Here is an 18638-nt window from a genome sequence, read left to right on the forward strand (position 1 = left end):
CCCCGGGAAGGCGGCCTCTGCCCCAGGCTCCCGCCCCTCTAGGCCAATCCACCCGCCTCCCCTGCGTGGAGCTTGGGGGGACAAGCTCTGGAGGCTGTGTGGGGTCCCCGGTGAGACACGAGGTGCTGGTCCCCTCAGGGGCAGCGGCACGGGAACGGCACACCAGGGTCTGGTGGGGGTCACTGGACCCAAGGCCTGCTCTAACCACCTCCCTCCCACCGGAGGCCAAGGAGCTGGGAAGTCAAATGAAGGACATTTCAAGGTTAAGGCCTGGAATTTACTTAACACTCAACCCGCCGGCCCTGCGGAGAGGAAGCCAGGCGGGGCCTGCTGGGGGGGGGGGCGGGCAGAGGTGCGCCAGCAGGGAGGGAAGGCCCCGGGAGAGGAGCTGTGTGGGGGCAGGAGGCGGCAGGGAGGGCACTCACAGACTTCCGACCGCCCCCCTCTCGCCGAAACGCAGGAGTCAGGGGACACGAGGTCACATGGGTGACCGGGGCGGCAGGGGTGCGGGGAACGGGGGCTGACGGGCAAACACGCCACCCGCCCGTTGGGCAGCGACTGGGGCCCGGGAGGGAAAACCGCGTGGCCGGCTCCCGTGTTCTCTCCTTTAATCCAGCTCAAACCCTGCACAGCCTTCCAAGAGCCGCAGACGAGGCCGTGAGGGGCAGCCCTGGTGGCGTCGGACCCCCCAGACGCCCGTGGAAGGGGCCCCGGCGGGCTCCGGAGCGGCTCAACCGGCTCCTTGGGACTGAAGATTCCGGCACAAGCGTCCTCGCCCCGCAGCGTCTGTCGGCGTCCTTGGGCTCAGACTACTTCGGGTCACACCACGTAGCGCGAGGCCGGGAGGCAGGCGGCCGGAGCGGCTGGTGTCGGGGGAGAGCGCTCAGCCGGCGGCTCCGCGTCCAGGTCGGCCCCAGGCTCACGTGCCTCGCTTCGTCGTGCAGCTTTCTAGCCTTTTGGGAGAAAGAGAGGGTGCGAGTGAGCGGGGCTGTGGGGCCTGCGCGAAGGCACGGCTGCGGTCCAGACTCACGGCCCGCGCACAGGCCAGCAGCGCTCTGGCCCGGGGCCGGAGCCCGCCTTCCCCGAGGGGCCTACTCGTCCTGGGGCTGCTGGGCAGTGGGGCCGGCTGAGCGCTCCCTCGGTCCCTCGGAGGACGGCGGTCTCTTCGGTCAGCCGCGAGCTGCTCCTCCCGGGGTCCCCGTCAGGCCCTGCCTGGCCCCTCGGCCTGCGGCTGTCGGAGTAAGCGCCCGGCGACGGAGGGACGTCCCTGCCCACGATCCCCCTCCCGAGACTCACGCCTGACCCGGGAGGGCAGGGCCACAGTTGCCCCCTCGCCCCCCAGACACAGCCACAGGACCAGGGGTCCCTGACCGCGGAGGGAGATCCCACGTTCCTCGCCAGTCCGCTGGGCCCTTGAGGGGACGGAGCGGCCAGCATCGAGGAGCAGCTCTTTCCCGCCTCTGGCCTGAGAGACGCTGGCCAGTGGGAACCTGCGTTTGCAGCACTGTGCCTGTCCCATCCCCCAAGGAGGGACCCGTCCTCCGTGCTCCCCTGTGTTCCTCTGTTTGGCCTCCCTGGGGTGTGACCTGGACCCCGCCTGCAGCCCAGGCATGGAGGTCCCTGTGTATAGAGCCATCACAAACGGGGGTGACGGGAACGTTCAGGTAATGTCATGAAGACTAGGAAAACTCTCCCCCTGCCCACTGCAGCATGTGGGATTCGGGGCGCCAGCCCTGCACGGCCCAAAATCCGCGGGTAACTCTTCATTCCCCCAAACTTCGTGAAGAGCCCACTACTGGCCAGAGCCGCGGTCCACTAGCACGTGCTGTGTGTGCCGTGTGGGTTCTCCCAGGAAAGATGACCCTTACTGCGCCGTCCCTGACACGCCCCGGCGAGGGTGCACCGGGGTTGCCCCCCAGGCAACTGTAGTTGCTGCCCATCCAGCAAGTGTCCACCGCAGACAGCTTCTTCCCCGTAGAAATCTGCGTTCTTTGTGGGTTAAGAACTGCTCCTTCGAAAGGCTTCCCTCGTCTTCGACACACTCGTCACGGGGTCCTCAATGTCCTCTGCCCTGGGTCGGGTGCTCAGCCTCCTCTGCCTGCCCGGGAGACACCCTGCAGGCTCCTTGCCGCACTCCGGCCTGGTGACCCGCGCAGTGGGCGGCCTGGGAGCTCCCGGCGCGCTCTTGGTCCGCGTCCTACTCCTCTTTCCCGCTCTGCTGCCTTGTTTGGAGAAATGCGTTCTGCCGTGGCTTCCCGAGGAAGGCTGCGTGGAAAGTGCTGTGTCTGAGACCCCGCCCGCAAATACCCCGGTCCTCTGCGGGCCCCTCACCTGGCGACTGGAGCACGGCACGCCCCCTGTCCCCCGGGGAGGAGTCCGCTCCTGTTCCTCCCTCCTGGCCCTTCCCGTGCACCCTATTCCCTCCCAGCAATCTCAGGTCTCAGTTTCAAATCAGACTCAGAAAACAGAGAGGCTTCATTCCTGTAGAGCTGTCTTCATGGCCCACCAGCCAGGACATTGGTCACAACCCAGGAACTGACAGGGTGTGTCATCACCCGGGGTCCGCAGTGCCCACCAGGGCTCACTCTTGTGTTGTACAATGCCAGGTGTCCATCACTGTGCGGTCACAGTGGCTCCGCTGCCCCGAGCATCCTGCCTGCTCCGACTGTCCTCCCTCCTGGCAACCACTGGTCCTCCTACGTCTGCAGAGTTTTGCTTGTTCCAGAACGTCATACGGCTGTCACCTTCTCAGCTTGGCTCTCTCACCTGGTAAAGTGCATCTGTGGTTCCCTTAGGTCTTTCTACGGCACGGCAGCTCATTCCTTTTTAACACCAGATGATATTCTGTGGGACCCGTAGACAGGGCGTCTCGATTGTTCCTGGTGATGGAGTGAAGCCGCTGCAGACATCCGTGAGCAGCTTTACCGTGGACCGAAGTTTTTAGCTCTTCCAGGTAACTGCCGAGGAGCACAACTGCTGAGTCTCAAGGTAAGAGCATTCGATTCTGTAATAAATTACCAAACTGTCGTCCCAAGTGCCTGCACCGTCCCGCGTCCCCACCAGCGGTGAACGAGAGCCCCTGCTGTTCCTACCCTCACCAGCCTCCGGCGGGTCGGTGACTGCGGTTAGAGCCGTCCGCGTGCATGCGAGCGGCATCTCTTCGTTTTAACGAGCTGTCCCCTAATGACGTACACTAGCGGCATCTTCTCCAGTGCTTCATGCCTCTGCGTTCTTTTGGTGAGGCGTCTGCTCAGACCCGGATGCTTGAACTCTGTTGTTTGTTTTCTTTCTACAATCTGGGTAGCAGCCCTTTATCCGGTGGTGTGTTTTGCAAGTATTTTCTCCAAGTTTCTGGCTTGTCTTATTCTTTTCACAGCATCTTTCGTAGAGAAAATTTTATATTTTAAAAGAAGTTATCAATTTTTTGTGAATACCTTTGGTGCTGTTCTATGTAAAAACTCCCTGCCAACCCGAGGTCACCTGCCCTTTCTCCTGCTGTATTTCCCAGTTTTGCCGTTTCACGTCGTGCATTCCGGTCTATGATGCACTTTGGGTCAGCTTCCGCGAAGGTGCCCGGTCTGGCTCTCGACTCCTTATCTCGCACGTGTCCCGGCACCGTCTGCTGAAGACGCCGCCTTCGCTCCACCGTGCCGCCTTCGCTCCTCTGTCGAACGTCAGTCACTGCACTCAGTGGGTCTGTTTCTCTGATCCACTGGCCCGTCTGCCCGCTTTTTCACCAACGCCACACCGTCCTGATGACCGCACTTCACAGGGAGCCTTGAGGCCGGGTAATGCCAGTCTCCGACCTTGCGCTTCCCCTTCGGCGTCCGTGTGATTCCGAGCCCGTGCGTCCTCTCCAGCCCGCGTCAGCATCGGGTTGTCGATAGCCGTAGCACAGCTTGCTGGGATCTTGACTGGGACGGTGTTGAGTCTCTGGCCTCCCCGTCCATGGACATGGGATTCCTCTCCATTCACTTGGTTCTTTGATTTTGTCACCAGAGTTTTGTTTTTCTCAGATGGATCCTGACATATTTTGTTAGATTTGTATCTAGTACCAGGTGCGAATGTAAATGTTCTTAAATTCAAATCCCGCTCACTTGCGGATGTACTGGTAAGCAATTGGCTGTTATATATTAACCTTGGACCCCGCAATGTTGCCGTGACCACTTCTCAGTTGCAGGAATTTTTTGTCAATTCTTTTGGGTTTCCGACATAGACAATGATGTCATTTGAAAACAAAAACAGTTCTAGCTCTTGCTTCTTCATCTGTGTGCCTTTTACCTCCCTCGTCTTGTTGCGAGAGCTAGGACTCCCGTATGACGCCGGAGAGAGAGGGTCAGAAGCGATGTCTCTGCCCTGTTCCTGGCCTTCGGGGGAAAGGGTGGTTTCTCGTTTCTCACCACGAAGGATGACGTCCACTGGAGCTGTATGTTCCTTATCAAGTCGAGGAAGTTCCACTCGTTTCCTCGTTTGCTAAAAGCTGTTATCACAAACAGGTGTTGGCTTTGTCAAATGTTTCTTTCTTCATCCACTGACATGATCATGTTATTTTTCTTCTTTAACGTTACATAAATTCACCTTCAAACGCTGAATCACCCTTGCACACCTGGGATAAACTGCACTTGGTCATGGTGTCTAATTCTTGTTATATATTATTAAGTTTCATTTGCTAATTTTTTTGAGGATTTTTGCACCAACGTTCAGGAGAGAACTGTAGTTCTCCTCTCATGTGACGCCTTTGTTCCGATATCAGGGAAATGCTGGCTTCATGGAATGAATTATGATTTTTTCCCCCTGTCTGTGTTTTCTGGAAGACATTATAGAGAGTGGATATAATTTCTTCCTTAAATGTTTGATAGAATTCACCAGTGAACCCAGTGGAAAATTATTACTGATTCAATTTCTTTAACGGCCGGCCGTCCGCTCAGGTCATCTGTTCCGTCTTGTGTGGGCTCTGGCCGGCGGTGTCTTTCTGGGAACTGGTCCATTTCACGTTAGGTTATCAGGCTTGTGAGCACAGAGCTGCTCCTAACACCAAACAGACTTTCGCTCCACAATGCGAAGCCTGAGACACAGACGTTTAAAAGCTGTAGGTCGGGTTCGGGGTGTTTGAGGAGGAGGTTACAGCCATAGACAACAGATCTGGAGAGAATAAAGCTGACCCGAGGGCAGGAACAGTTCTCTGGGCTGGGAAGGAAAAGATTCTGAGAGGAGGGAGAGTCTGATGGGGGGATCCCCATGGCACGGCCCAGGCCCTCTGCCTGCGCTCCCTCTTCCCCTGTCCCACCCCAGGCCCACGGAGACAGGTGACAATGGAGCCCTCCGATGGGCTGTGGGGACGGCTCTGCGGGCAGCTTTGGTGTGGAGCCGCTGCATCTGGGGTGAGACTCGCAGGCCGAGCGCGGGCGGCCGGGGAGAGCAGGCAGGCTCTCCTGCACCCGTGGGCAGCAAGGGCACGGAAGCATCCGGGTCAGCCCACACAGACTCTCTGAGTCGGTCACTCTGGCGAGGGGGCATTTGGGTGGGTAACTGCATCGTTCAGGTGGGAAGCTGCCGTCACTCTCATGACCCCGACCCCTCTCTGCACACACAGCAGGTGCCTACCAGGACCTGCGGACGGATGCACACGGCCGGCGGCTGCGTGAGAAGAGGCCAGCCTCCGCACCACCCCAACACCGGCGAGCCTGCGGCCTGGCCGCAGCCTCTCACGGCCCTGCCAGGCTCTGCTGGGCACGAAGCGTCGGCGAGGACCCCACAGGCGTGTCCCTATCGTCTCCACTGATCACGTGGTGGCACAACGCATCTGTGGGCTCGGTTGCCGCGGAAACACTCCTCTGTCCTCTAACCGGGATCCCAGGCACGCTGGTAAACGGTCCCGCGATCGAAGAGAACACGTGCTCTGAAAAGGGGTGGCACGTTCCCAGATTCTTCCCAGAACAGTTTATTTTTACACACAGCCAACAAATACTCACAACCTCCCAATCCTGTGCGGCCGGCCCGATCTCCTCGAGGGGCTCCAGCCCCTGAAACCCTCCTCTGCGCTCGTGCGCTTTCTGAGTCTGCTGTTTCGGGTTTTCTTCTGGACACCCCTCTTGGAGGGCTCTGGGGAAACGAAGGGTGAAGGAGAGGACTTTACACGTCCCGTCAAGTCTCAGCGACTCCTCTGCCGACACAGGGAGGGGCACGTTGCTTTTCCCTCCAGGACACACTGTGCTCCCGGGGCTCGGGGCGGTCATGACGCGCGACAGCGCAGTGACGGTGGGGACCCGAGAGGCCGCCTACTCCCCCTCCAGGCAGCAGCTCGGACAGGCCTAGGTGTTTAGAAGCGGCGAGAACACACACTATGTTGTCAACTTCAAGTCCAGGTAAGAAATGACACGTTCAGGACAGAAAGCCACATGCAGGGGAAGGTCTCTGTTTTCATAGGAAACACAGAGTTGTAGCAGATCCTTAAACAGGACGTATTAGACCAGGGTTTTAGACACACTTGCTCTGCCAACATCAGGGATTTGGAAAATACATTTTCTTGTCTTTAAATATAAGGACGCTCAGAGGGCAGAGTGTTCTGGAGGGGCATGTGGGAAGGGTGGCAGTGCCCGGCGTGCACCCTGGCCCTGGAGCCAGCGCTGAGTCTGCTGGGGACGCAACTAGCTCCCCCTCGGCCGGCTCCCTCCCTGAAGGCCCGGCACCACCCCTGCAGCAGGGTCTGTGCTGGCTTGGCAAGCTCCTCCCAGCAGCCCCCCAACCCTGCCCCACAGAGACCCCGAGTGTCCACACCTCTGACCCTGACTCCAGGGTGGTCGGAGGCCGGGGCTTTCTGACAGCAACACTCATGAGCTATGAGGGGACATTTGCTGTCCATCTAAATCATTCCACATGGCTGCAGGTTCATCCCATGCGCGGACCGGCAAGACTGTCCCCAAGTGTTCTAGGCACGAAGGAGGCATAACTCCCCAGAAAAGAACAGCCCTTCACAGTTCACATGTCCCAGGCCTCTCGCATCACACCTAGTCTGCAGAGCCCTGGAGCGCACAGCGGTGGCGGTGACAGCACATGCGGGCCAGGCAGTCAGGCCGGTCCCCTGGCAGGCCCCCCACACCCGCAGCTCACTTCCACTCGGGCTTTTGGCGCCCAGAGCGGGGCTGGTGCAGGTCAGAAGGGAGCAGCTGGGGAAGCGAGAGGGGCCCAGGAGAGGGTGCCGAAGCCCCGGGGTCTCCCAGCAGTGTCCCCGGCTGCCCGTGGCTCCCCGGCGAGCCTAGGGGGTGGTGCTGGGCGCAGAGCGGCGGAATCACAGCTCAGTGCCTTGTGTGCAGAGGCAAGAAGTGAGCGCTTCCTTGGCAAAATGCCCACGCGCGCACACACAGATTTAGTTCGGGTGGGTCACCATGCCAACAGCGCCTCGCAGCAGCTGGGGACAGGTGAGGGGCTCAGCGGGCATTCCCGGGGGCCAGACGCTAGGTCGGCATCGGGGCTGAGCAAGCACGCCCCCGAAGCGTGAACACAGGCGACGACAGAGATGCAGGCCCCCCAGCAGCTGCTGGTCCCTGCGGGGGAGCGTAGGGACCGCCCCACTCCCCGGAGCAGGCAGGTGGCCGGGCCCTCGGCAGCTGCCCGTGAGCACTGCACGGTGGGGGCGTCTGTGTAACTTGGACCCTGGGTACCAACCTCTTGTCTTTACTTGCTTTTGATGACTTCTCTTTGCTTGGCCTCATTTTTCCAGACGGATTTGCTGGCATTTTCTCATTATCTATCAAATCCACGGCACAGGGAATCTTTGAGCCCACCTGGGAAAACATCAGATGTTTTCAGGAATCTGAGGGAGCACAGCCGTCCACACAGAGCCAGGTGCCCGGCGGTGCCCATCCTTCTTCCACTGGCAGCTGTCTCGAGGAAGCCACGTGCCACCCACTCCTGCCCCAGGTCGGCCAGACGCGGGCCGTGGGAGAGCAAGGTGGCAGGCGCGGGATGCCAGGAGGGCCAGGAAGCGGATCCCTGCCCGAAGTTCGGTCACGTGTACGACAGGCCCCAAGTCTCTCCCGTGGACGCAGCTCTGTTTTCAGCTGCTGAGTTTCAAGCTAGTGCCAGCGCTCGCCCACTGCTGACAGGTGGAGAGAAGGGAAGTCGCATCCTTGCAGGGCCTGTGTCACGAGTTCACGGCTCTTAGATCAATGACATCATGCACCCACACAAATAAATGCTGAAAACCCAAGAGCAGTGCTTCAGTGTTGGCTTTTTGGGACACAGCACACTACGATTCCAAGTGCAAACCTGCAGCGTCCATGGGACACAGGTGGAGAGGAGTGAGAGATCTCGAATATTCCCCACTCCCAGGGGTTAATTCTGAGAGCAAGACTGATCTCTCCCCACCACAGGGGCTCAGACTTGTGTGTGTGTGTGTGTATACATGCACCTGTGTGTATACCTGTGTGTGCATGTACCCATGTGCACTCGTGTGTGTGCACCTGTGCACACCCCTACCTGCGTAGCTCCGTGCGTACCTGACTGCGCCTGTGTGCGCACCTGTGCCTGGGGATCTGTGTGTGTGTGTGTGTGTGTGTGTGCACGCGCGTGTACCTGAGTGCAACTGTGTGTGCACCTGTGCCCAGGGATCTGTGTGTGTGTGTGCATGTACCTAAGTACAGCTGTGTGCACACCTGTGCCCGGGGATCTGCGTGTGTGCATGTACCTGCGTGTGCACCTGTGTGTGCACCTGCATGTGTTTGTGCTTCTGTCTGTGTGCCTGCCTCTGAGGAGGCACGCCCCTTCGGGTGTCAGAAAGTTGGGCAGGGGAAGGACAGGGCAAGTGCAGGGGTGTGGAGAAGGGCAGGGTGGGCTCTGGCCTTACCGGGGCCGCCTCCAGTAGGCATCTAAGCGGGATCAGTGTAGCGCTTACCCAGACCGTGCCCGCAGCGGTCTCACAAGCGCGGCACCTCTAAGTGGATTACAGGCATCTGGTCTGTCTGGTCGTCACATGCCTGACCCTTAGAAGACGCTTAACCCCCCCGGGGCGGGGGGCAGAGTGAGAGGAGAGCAGGAGCTGACCCACTTTCACATAATGAGGACTTTCCGAAACGTTATTCCAACAGGACGAAAAGAACAAACGTAAATTCACTAAGTGCTTTTCAAAGTCTGACACACAACTTCATTTTGTTTAACATAAAAGTACATTACTCGGAATGAAGCCCCAGCCACGTTTTACCATCTGTAAAGTCTGGAAAAGACTTTCCAGATCCCCAGCCCTCTGCCGAGAGCAAGGACTAGGGGCTGGGTGGGAAACGAGGTGGCTGGGTGGTGCCCTGTCCGTCCCCTTCCCTGCCAGCCCTCAGCCCTTCTGCAGGGGTGGGGGGACGACGACACACGAGGACGGCACAGAGCCAGATGCAGCCACGTCTTGGGGAGGACGCGCAGGGCTGGCTTTCACGGGGAGGCAATCACCTGGCAGAGGACAGCGCAATCCACAGGCGTGTGTGTCTGTGCGCGGATGCCTGGGCCGGCCGAGCCTCCGTCCTGCTTGCCACCAGCAGCAGCTTTCCCCTTCTGAGGGCTGCCCCTTGCCCACTTTCCTACCAGATTCTTTAACTTAAAAGTCTATTTGTAGTCACTCTTCACAGATAATAACTTCTGTCTCAAAACATGTTATAAATATGTTCTTCTATCTTTTGACTTTATGGTATTTCAGTCCATCTAGAAATATCATTTGCATGAACCTAAAGTTTTCCATCGTCAGTCCCAGAGCTTCTGTATTTCCGATTTACAGAACTTCATGTCGTTCCAGGTCATACAAACACTCCTCAGTTTCCAGGCTAGAAAATGCGACGGTGATTGTGTTCAGTATCCCCACGTGGCTCCCAGTCCTGCAGCACGGGGTGGCCTTCTCGGAGAGCGTCACGGGAGTCGTATTTCCAACTAGAGTCGACCTGCAGGAAGTGAGCTCCAGTGATCCCCACTGTGGGCACACGCCCCCAAGGGCCGAGAGCAGGGACTCCAACAGGTGTCTGCACCCCCAAGTTCACAGCAGCCACAGGAGGCAGGGACCCGAGCGCCCAGCATGGGTGAAAGGATGGGGTGTCGAGTGTCCCGCAGCCTTGAGAGGAGGGACAGGCCGGCACCTTGGGGACGCCTGACCTGAGCAGGACAAAAACAGCTGCTTCTCTGGGCCTGACCACGAGGTGGTCAGGGGAGAATCCAGGAGAGAGGGCTGGTGGGGGCAGAGAGCACGTCTCCCTCCAGGAGCTGGGGGCACCAAGGGAGGGCCTGGGCAGTGAGGCTCCCTGCAGAATGCTGCCCGGCCTGGACGCCGGCCTTGGGTCTCAGGGGAAGCTGGTGGAAGGAAGGCGGTCTATGTGCCACAGCCAAGTGCCTGGGAGGCTAGGGCAACAGACGTGCGGCCACAGAGGGGGCAGCTGGCAGAAGTCCCTGCTCCGCCGGCAAGTGTGGGGGTTCTGGCCCATCTGGTGGCCTCTCTCTTCTCAAGGTCACCTGCTAAGTGAATGGTAAAGCCCGGAGGAGCAGTCAGGCTTGGCAGGGTCGGGGTAGGAAGGGGTGCGTGGGAGGGCGAGGGGGAGGCTAGAATGCTCCCACCCCACAGCTAGCAGGGCCCCCACCGCCAGCAGAGCTGAGGAGCCCTGGGCGGGGCTGAGAAGGGACGGCGGGGCATGTGCAGAGTCCTATTTCCGGGCAGGACCTGGGTGACAATGGGGTGCAGGCACCGGGCTGGGAGCGGAGCCAGCGGTCTCGGGGCTCGGGGAGGGCAGGGAGGAGCTGAGACTGTTCCGGCGGCACGTGGCAGCTCTGGGCATGGACCGGCTGGTGGTCTGAAAGCATTTATTTCCTAATGGCTCTTGGCAGCGGTCCTGTGTTGTGGTCGTGCTAAGAGTCCTGGTCCCCGAAGGACACAGACTAAGTGTCCGGTCGTGCTAAGAGTCCTGGTCCCCGAAGGACACAGACTAAGTGTCCGCAGAGGCAACGGCAGGATGCGTGGGTCCAACTCTCTCGGCCGCGGGGTTCGGGGAGAGGGTCTGCAGAGCCCCATGAGGCACCTGGCCCTTGCGTCACCCTCCTCTGTCCCACGTGCTTGGAAATTCCCATCAACATGGTCAAGTGTGTTGTAGCCTCGGCAAGGCGAGGGCCTCCTATGTGGGCAAGGATGTAGCGGAGTGGCGGCCCCTTGGGCAGGTGCTGTCAGCTCGGACGAGAGCATGCCCTGTGCTGAGGCCAGCAGCTGGGCGCTTTCTCCGGGCTCGGCTCCCACGGCTCCCAGAACCTTTACCTCTATGCCCACCACGGGCTGGCCTCCAGCTCGCGGGGTTACACTCCAGCCAGCAGCCCACAGCCCGGATCCATCCTGACACCGGCCCTGGAGGGCGGCGCAGGCCCCCCAGGAGCAGGGCTTGGTCCCTCAGGCCGGGCTGCCCCCCGTGCTGCCAGCTGACCACCGGCCAAGCAGGGCTCCCACCACCCCACGGGGTCAAGAACTCGCCAGAGTGGCTCGTGGAACTCGGACACACCCGCTCACGCGCACTGACCTGTCCCAGAGGCTCTAACTGAGGAACCGCTTCTGGAAGCACCGCACAGAGCGAAGCCCTGGGACAGGCGTGGAGCCACAGCCCCACTCCGGTGACCAGTCGTGGGACCAGGCCACTAGGGCCCCACCCTGAGAGCCCCACGTGCAGAGACTCAGCTGTGCTCCCCGGGTCTTGTTATGAATAAGGAGACACGCCAGCAGCCCTAGTCCCACGGGGTGTCACAGCCTTGTGGGGACAAGGAACACAAGTGTCCTTGTCAGGCCACAGCGTACGCTCTCACAGACCAGCGTGAGTCTCCACTGTCTCCACCTGGGCTGTTTAAACTGGTAGGAACTTGGAGACATGCCAGTCAGTAGGTACCAAGCCCACTCGTCCTTCCCGGCGGCCACAGGGGTAACCGGTAACTGGGGTAGCCATCTCCTGCTTTCCTAAGTATCCAACTTTTTACAATAACGGAGCTCTGAAGATGTGCTTAAGAGCGTCTGCCTGCGCAAGTCTGTTCTGAAGATGACGAGACACGGGTTTTGAATGTTTATGGGACAGAGGGGACAGGACGCGGACCGCAAAGACCCGGCGACAGCACCAGGCGTGTGCGCCGGGCAGGGGCAGAGGGCAGCCCGCCCCCAGCGCAGGGACAAGGGGAAGGGTGGGAAGCGTGGTCTCCTTCGAAGTTGCTTCGGCTTTGCTGTCGCTCCAACAGTTTCCAGAGACGACGGGTTTGGGTCCAGGACGAGTCTGAGAACCAAAGGCTCTCCTGTCTCCCGGGAAAGGTCCCCTGCGCACGAGTGCAGGTAACGGAGCGAGCGAGCGGATTCCGTGGGAAAGGCCGCAGTCCCAGCCCCGCCTGGCGCTCTGAGGACCGGGGGCCCAGGCCACGCAGGCAGGATCCAGGACCCCGACCACACCGGCTTCCGAAATGTGCGTGCCCTCCCGTTACCCTGCTTGCGGGTCAAACCATTGCTTTGTTTAAACGGACAAAGGCCACAGGCAAGGCGAGGCGGCATCACTCAGCACAGACGTCCCCGGCAGGAAGGCGCGAGCCGGTGCGCCTGCGGCAGACCGGAGCCCGCCTGGAGGACAGTGGGAGGAAGGGCGCTGGGACGCCTCTGCACACCGCCCAGTGTCCCCCGACAATGGGCAGCCGCTAAAGGGACACAGACCCCCAAGCGGGGAATAGGTGGATGGACACCATGAGCCCCGGTGCGCTGTGCGGGGAGAAAGGACGGCCCCTCTGTGGTATTCTCGGCGAGATGCGAAGCCTCAGCCCAGACGTAGAAACCGCCCGACAACACAGCCAGTCTATGTGCCCGGGAGGCAAGGCGGGCGGACACGGGGCGGGGCAGGCTGTCCCGGCCAACCCAGCAGCCCTCCCGAGGACGCGGTCTGTGTGGGGGCAAGAGCTGGGGTGGAGGTGGCTACGTGGACAAAACAACTTTGCCGTCCGCCGCAGCGACCTCCACCCAGAGGATGACCAGACATGGGGCGGTCGCAAGCAGGTGCCTTCTCCTACAGGACGGGGTTGAAGCCACCCCAGAGGCTCACGGGGGAGGGCGCTGGCCGGGTGCCCCAGCTGCCCGTGTTCAGACCCGTGGGGGTCTGGGCAGACACGGGGAGACACGCGCACTCAGGGTGGGGTGTGCCCCATACGACCTGGGAGCTGGCGTGCAGGCACAGAGCGGATGGCCGTGCAGCCCCCCGCCCTGACCCCCAGGGTGAGACTCCAGCCCAGGGCCCCCAAAAGGACACTGCGGTGGGACTCAGCCTTAGGGTGGGGGTATTCGTCCCCTCCCCTCGACCGGCCAGAGACCCGACTCCTCACACGGGAAGGACACGGTCCGGTCAGAGGCCGGGAGGTGGCTGGGCTGCAGGGGGTCTGCTTGTCTCTGGCCTCAGGCTCCATCCGCATAGCAGGGACCACCACGCCCCGGGGCCGGACAGGACCCCTCCCCCCAGCCCCCCCGCCCCCGTACCAGACTCCACCTCGGAGGCAGGGGCTCGCTCGGCGCCTCCTCCGCCGTCCTCCTGGGCCAGATGTGCTCCCGCAACTCCCGCAGCACTCGCTCGTCTCTGGGCGGGGGGTGGGGGGGGATACAGGGCACCTTAGCGGCATAGCCCGAAACAACCCCCAGAGCTCCGCCCCAAACCCGTTCCCGTCCCTCCACCCAGACACATGGGAGGAGCTCGTCTGCTCCTGTCCTGTGGCTTCGTGCAAGGGGACAAGCAGGACCCCCAGCCCCTGCCAGCAGTGGCATCAGGACCCTGACCCCAGACAACAGGCCAGGTTCTGGCTACCAGCTCGGGTGTCAAAGACCTTCATGGTCCCCTCCCTGCCCCTGCACCGGGACCTCCCTGCCCCCTGCCCTGTGACCTCCCTGCCCCTGCACTGTCACCCCCCTGCCCCATGCACGGTGACCCCCCGCCCCTGCACCATCACCCTTCTGCCCCCGCACCGGGCCCTCGCGGCAACAGCACCCCCTGCCTTACTGCCCGCAGCACAGAGGTGAGGCTGAGCACCAGACGTTCGCGGAATTTCTGAACTGAACGTAAAAGCCAAGCCCTGGCTCGGCTGTGGAGGCTGCTCTGGGGACAGGGCGGGGTCCCGGTAAGTCCTCGCTGGCCCCGGGCTTCACCCACAGCACACTCAGGGGTCCCCCGCCTTCCTCTCCTGCAAGCACGCTGCTGCGCCCTCCCAGGGGTTCCTGAGCCCCTGCGTCAGCCAAGCCGGGCTCTCTGCTGCTCCAAATCCAGGCGCAACTCTCCACGGCCGCACCCCTCACTGTGCCCCTGGACACAAGGCCTCCATCTGAGCGTCTTGGTGAAATGAGACGGAAGGGACCCAGCCTTTGCGAGGCTGCGGGGTGAGGTTCTTAGGGGGTATGATGGTGGCCCGCAGGCCGTGCTGAGTCGAACGGAGGCATAGGACAGCACTCTGCCCGCGGCTACCAAGGAGGCCACGGAACATCATCTCAGGCCGATGGCAGGGAAACCAAGAAGAGAGCGTTCCCCTGCCCCTGAATTCAAGAGCTTCTTTCCATGGAGGAATGCGGCACTGCGGGCAGCGCCCAAGCTGGCCGTGCTGCTGGGCAAGTGGACTCCGTGCCCCCTGCATCCCACTGTGGCCAGCGTTTCCCCAAGCGCCAGCACCCTGCACACTGTCCTGTGTGCCGTCTGGACCACAGGCTGGGCCGGGAGGGGCAGAGATGCCACACGGGCAGGTGCTGGGGTGGCCACTGTCACGAAATGCCATTAAGAAAGGGGGCACAGCGAGGGAGGAGGGGGACGCACCTGCAGCACGGAAAGGGAGCAGCGCAGTGAGGGGAGGCCTGGCGCCCTGGCGGTCAGGGTCAAGTCCGTGCATTTGCTCTAGGAGGGCTCCATCGTGAGCCCAGACACGGGTGTGCCCGCTCTGCAGACCTGCCCTGCAAAGCCGTGTGAGCTTGGGGTGAAGCAGCAGGACGTGCCTGCCCTGGAGCCCGGACTCCTGCTAAGGGCCTCTTTGGGGGTTCTCGGGGGGATGGCCTGAGCTCAGGCCGGGTGGTGGCCCGGCACCTGCGGCCCAGCGTGACCCTGGCTGGGAGCCCTGCGGCTCTGAGGGCCCGAGTGCTCCCTCCTGCCACAGAAGGGACTGGAGCCCCTGGACAGCGTGTCTTCTCGGGTGGGGACCAGGCAGGTGCACCGCTGACACACTGCATTTGCCAGCAAGTCTGTCCCCATCAGGGTCCTGAGAGAAAATATGCTCACGCGGGGTGAGGAAGGTCTGCTCACAAGGTGGACGGCCCCCAGGGCCAGAGCAGGCGCCCAGGGCTGGAATGGGGGCCGCAGCCACCCCAAGCCCCAGGAGGAGGGACTCAGGTGGACTCACAGGGAGGCACCGGGGGAGAAAGACGCTGCCCCCCCCTCCAGTCTCCTGTTGGGGCCCCCACTGGCCAAACCCAGCCGGGAGAGGGGCACTGGGGTGCTACGGACACAGTCCACACCGGGGCCCAGAGCTCAGGGGAGATGGGTGGTCGGCGGAGCTGGAGGACAGAGGCGGCCGCAAGGGCAGGCCCCAGCTGGGCTCCTACGGGGCAGACCAGATCTCTGCAGCCAGCGACACGGCCCATGAGGCAGGACAAGAGTGGGCTGTCTCTGAGCGCACGTCTGTAGCGCGGACCTTTCCTCAGAACAGACCTGTGAGCCAGGCGACTGGCAGGAGGGGGAGAGGGGGCTAAGAAAGTAAGAAGCCTGAGAAAAAGACGGCAGGTGGGGTGGAGAGGACACGGAGCAATGACGGCCCAAGGCGGGCGTCCGCGGCGGCCCTATACCAAGCCAGACGAAGAGCAGAAGCCGACCCTTCCCCAGAGAAGTGGCCGCCAGCAGGCCTGGCCCCAGACCCCCGTGGGAGCAGGGCCACAGCCGTGCGGACAAGCACTCACCGTCTCCGCTGCCCCGTCGCCACCTGCTTCTCCCGGCGCTCACGGATGGCCGCAGCCCTGGTCTCCTGGGGCCTCCTGGTGGGAAGCCCGGCGCGCGGCAGCGGTGGGGCCAGGGCCGGCAGGACACTCCTGATGGAGGGCGGCTTCTTCGTACAGTCCCAGCCCCGGCGATGCACACTCGCCCTCGGAGGGCCCATGCTAGAACACAACACGCCCCGTGTACAAGCAGGGCCAGCAGGGACAGATGGCACGACGGGGCTGCCCTCCCGGGGCCTCACGGCCTGGGCGCCCTGCTCCGGGGGCTGTGGGCCAGCTCCGAGTCTGAAATACCCGCAGAACCCCGGAGCGCTCGGGCCGGCAGCCAGGACTCAGCAGGACGAGCTCCCGGCCCTGTTCAGAAGCAGATCCGCGACCGGGGGAGGACGGGGAAGGAGAGGTTTCTGCGCGGCAGGCGTGGGACCGTCGAGGCCGCGTCACAGCCAGGCGCCACCTCACTTGCTTCCGCCGCTTCCAAGGTGGTCACCCGTTAATCAGACCTGACGGAATTTTCAAGCCCCAGAACCGGGGAAAGAACAGCGTGATAAACCCCGAACACCTCCCGCGCAGTAAATGCGAGGTTCCCGTCCGCTTCTCCGTGCGGCTCGGTCCCTGACCCCGTACGCTCACCCGTCCAAACAGCCCGTCCACAAAGCTGGACCCCCCCAGACACGCCAGACGCGTGTCCTTGTGTCCACAGAGCTCAGCTGCGCGGTGCCGTGAGCCAGAGCAAGCACGAGGGTTCTGCGGCCCCCGCCCCCACCCCCAATCCCTGTCCCCGCGGAGAGGCTCCTCCCCCACCGGGAACACATGGTCTACATTCACCGGTAAACACTCCCTTTACATTTATGTCCACGCTTGCGTGCGCACGGACACACACACACACACACACACACACACACACTCTCTTGCATAATCCCCACTGTGGGGTCCACGCTCTGGGTAACCACAATCCCAAGCCAGGCTTGGCGTGCACGGCACAATAAATGCTGGCTGGGCATGGCCTAGCGTCGGAGCAGTTAACTGCAAAATCACATTACAACTCTGGAAAGATCCAAAAACACGCCACAGCTTCTACATTTTACCTGAACACGTGTCTCGGGCTGGAATGCTCTTTCTCCTTCGCGTTTAATGCTGCCCTGAGGTTTGGGGGCAGTTCTAGCGGTAAGAGCTGGTTTTCAAGCAGGTCTGCTCGCTCCTGCTCGACGATCTCCTGCCTCAGCTTCCAGAAGCGCTTGATCTCCTCCTCGCCTGGCCAGTCTTCCGAGGAGTCGGCGGACCTCCTCAGCTCACTCAGGTCTAGCTTCTCGACAGGCGGGGAAAAGGACGCCTCCCGGGAACGAACGGCGTCTTTGTCGGGTACAGTTTCCTCCTCAGATAAATGCAACGAGGGCTGCGGCAGCTCACTTAGGTTCATCGTTGTAACTGGCGAAATCACTAAGAGGACAAAACGTTCTTGTAGTAGACTGGACTTGGACACCAGCTCCGCAGAACCAAACAGACCCAGTGACCGGCTCTCTCTGCAGGGAAGGCCTGGGAGGGGCGGGCAAGGCTCCCCCTGCCCCATGGCCATCACACTCCATATAAATCTATGCAAATAAACAAACTTTTATTTCCCTCCTACCCTAGATCTTTTAATATCTTTATTTCTTACCAATTTTTAGCCCATATGCCTACTGTTTCTCTTTGGAATACTTTTGGTGACTTTAAACACTTTTATCTCTAGATAAATTACCTGAAAGAAAATTCGCCAGGAATACTCCTGGCTTTAGGACTAGGCTCAAAGGTCCCCTCATGAACGGACCAGCTCTGGACCAGCTCCGGACGAGTAACCCCAGCCTCCCACGGCAGCTCCCCCCACCCTCACTGGAGAGAATTAGCACAGGTCATGCTGACATAGACTCCTTCTTAGCTTTGGGTTTCTGAGTGATGGCAGTGGATTCTGATCCGCAGTTAAGAGGTCAGGCTGGTACACTCTCTGGGAAACAAGGAGATTCGTGATTCCTAGTAACAGGTCAGCAGCAGACAAAACAGATGCATGCGCTGACCGCTGGTGCCGCCACGTGCCCTTGGCCTTCCCCATTCCAGAGCCCGCTGGCCTCACTTCCTGCAGGGCTGGAGACCTGGGCGCCCGCCCCCAGGGGAAGCCCTCGACTCACCAAGTGTTGCCGGTTCCGCGGCACACGTGCCCTACTCCCTTGCTCTGCTGGGAGGAACTCCTGGACCCGAGTTCAGCGGTGGCCCTTGACAAGTGTCACCTTGTAGATCAGCAGTCCTGACCCGGTCAACGTGGCGGCACCCGAGAGGCTACGTGTGACTGTGGAGGCCTAGTGGGGCTTCTGCCTCACGTGGCAGCCAGCAGGACCGGTCCAGGCCGCACCTGCCCCACGCCCCGCCATGCTGGCTTCCTCCCCTCCCCACCTCCCCTGCCTCAGCCTCCACGCTGCCCCCTGGGATCTCCTCCCCAGTCAGTTACTGGCCCTTGACTCCTGACTTGGGAGCAGCTTCTGGGGGACACAAACCAAGACACTTTGCAAATAGAATCAGTGTTTAAAAAGTAGGCATGTGGGGGCTACTTGTTTGGATTTTGGATGAAGATGATTTGAGCACGGCGGCACTGTCTAATCACTTTATCACTTTGGGCGTTCCTTACGTTACCGAG

General features: G+C 61.2%; 1 protein-coding gene across 1 annotated transcript in view; it reads right to left on the reverse strand.

Moving 5' to 3' along the window:
- Positions 1 to 819: 819 nt before the first annotated feature.
- The window catches only part of LRRC27 (leucine rich repeat containing 27), a gene marked incomplete at both ends in the record, with an annotated part of 31688 nt that continues 13869 nt past the window's right edge, over positions 820 to 18638 (reverse strand). The window contains 8 exons of the mRNA XM_080823706.1: positions 820 to 948; positions 1096 to 1298; positions 7111 to 7255; positions 7385 to 7544; positions 7666 to 7784; positions 13496 to 13592; positions 15941 to 16138; positions 17062 to 17413. Coding sequence (XP_080679832.1) covers positions 820 to 948; positions 1096 to 1298; positions 7111 to 7255; positions 7385 to 7544; positions 7666 to 7784; positions 13496 to 13592; positions 15941 to 16138; positions 17062 to 17413 — 1403 coding nt within the window. The remainder of the gene's footprint in view (positions 949 to 1095; positions 1299 to 7110; positions 7256 to 7384; positions 7545 to 7665; positions 7785 to 13495; positions 13593 to 15940; positions 16139 to 17061; positions 17414 to 18638) is intronic.

Source organism: Martes martes, assembly GCF_963455335.1.
Source record: "Martes martes genome assembly, chromosome: 14".
NCBI classification, from domain to species: Eukaryota; Metazoa; Chordata; class Mammalia; order Carnivora; family Mustelidae; genus Martes; species Martes martes.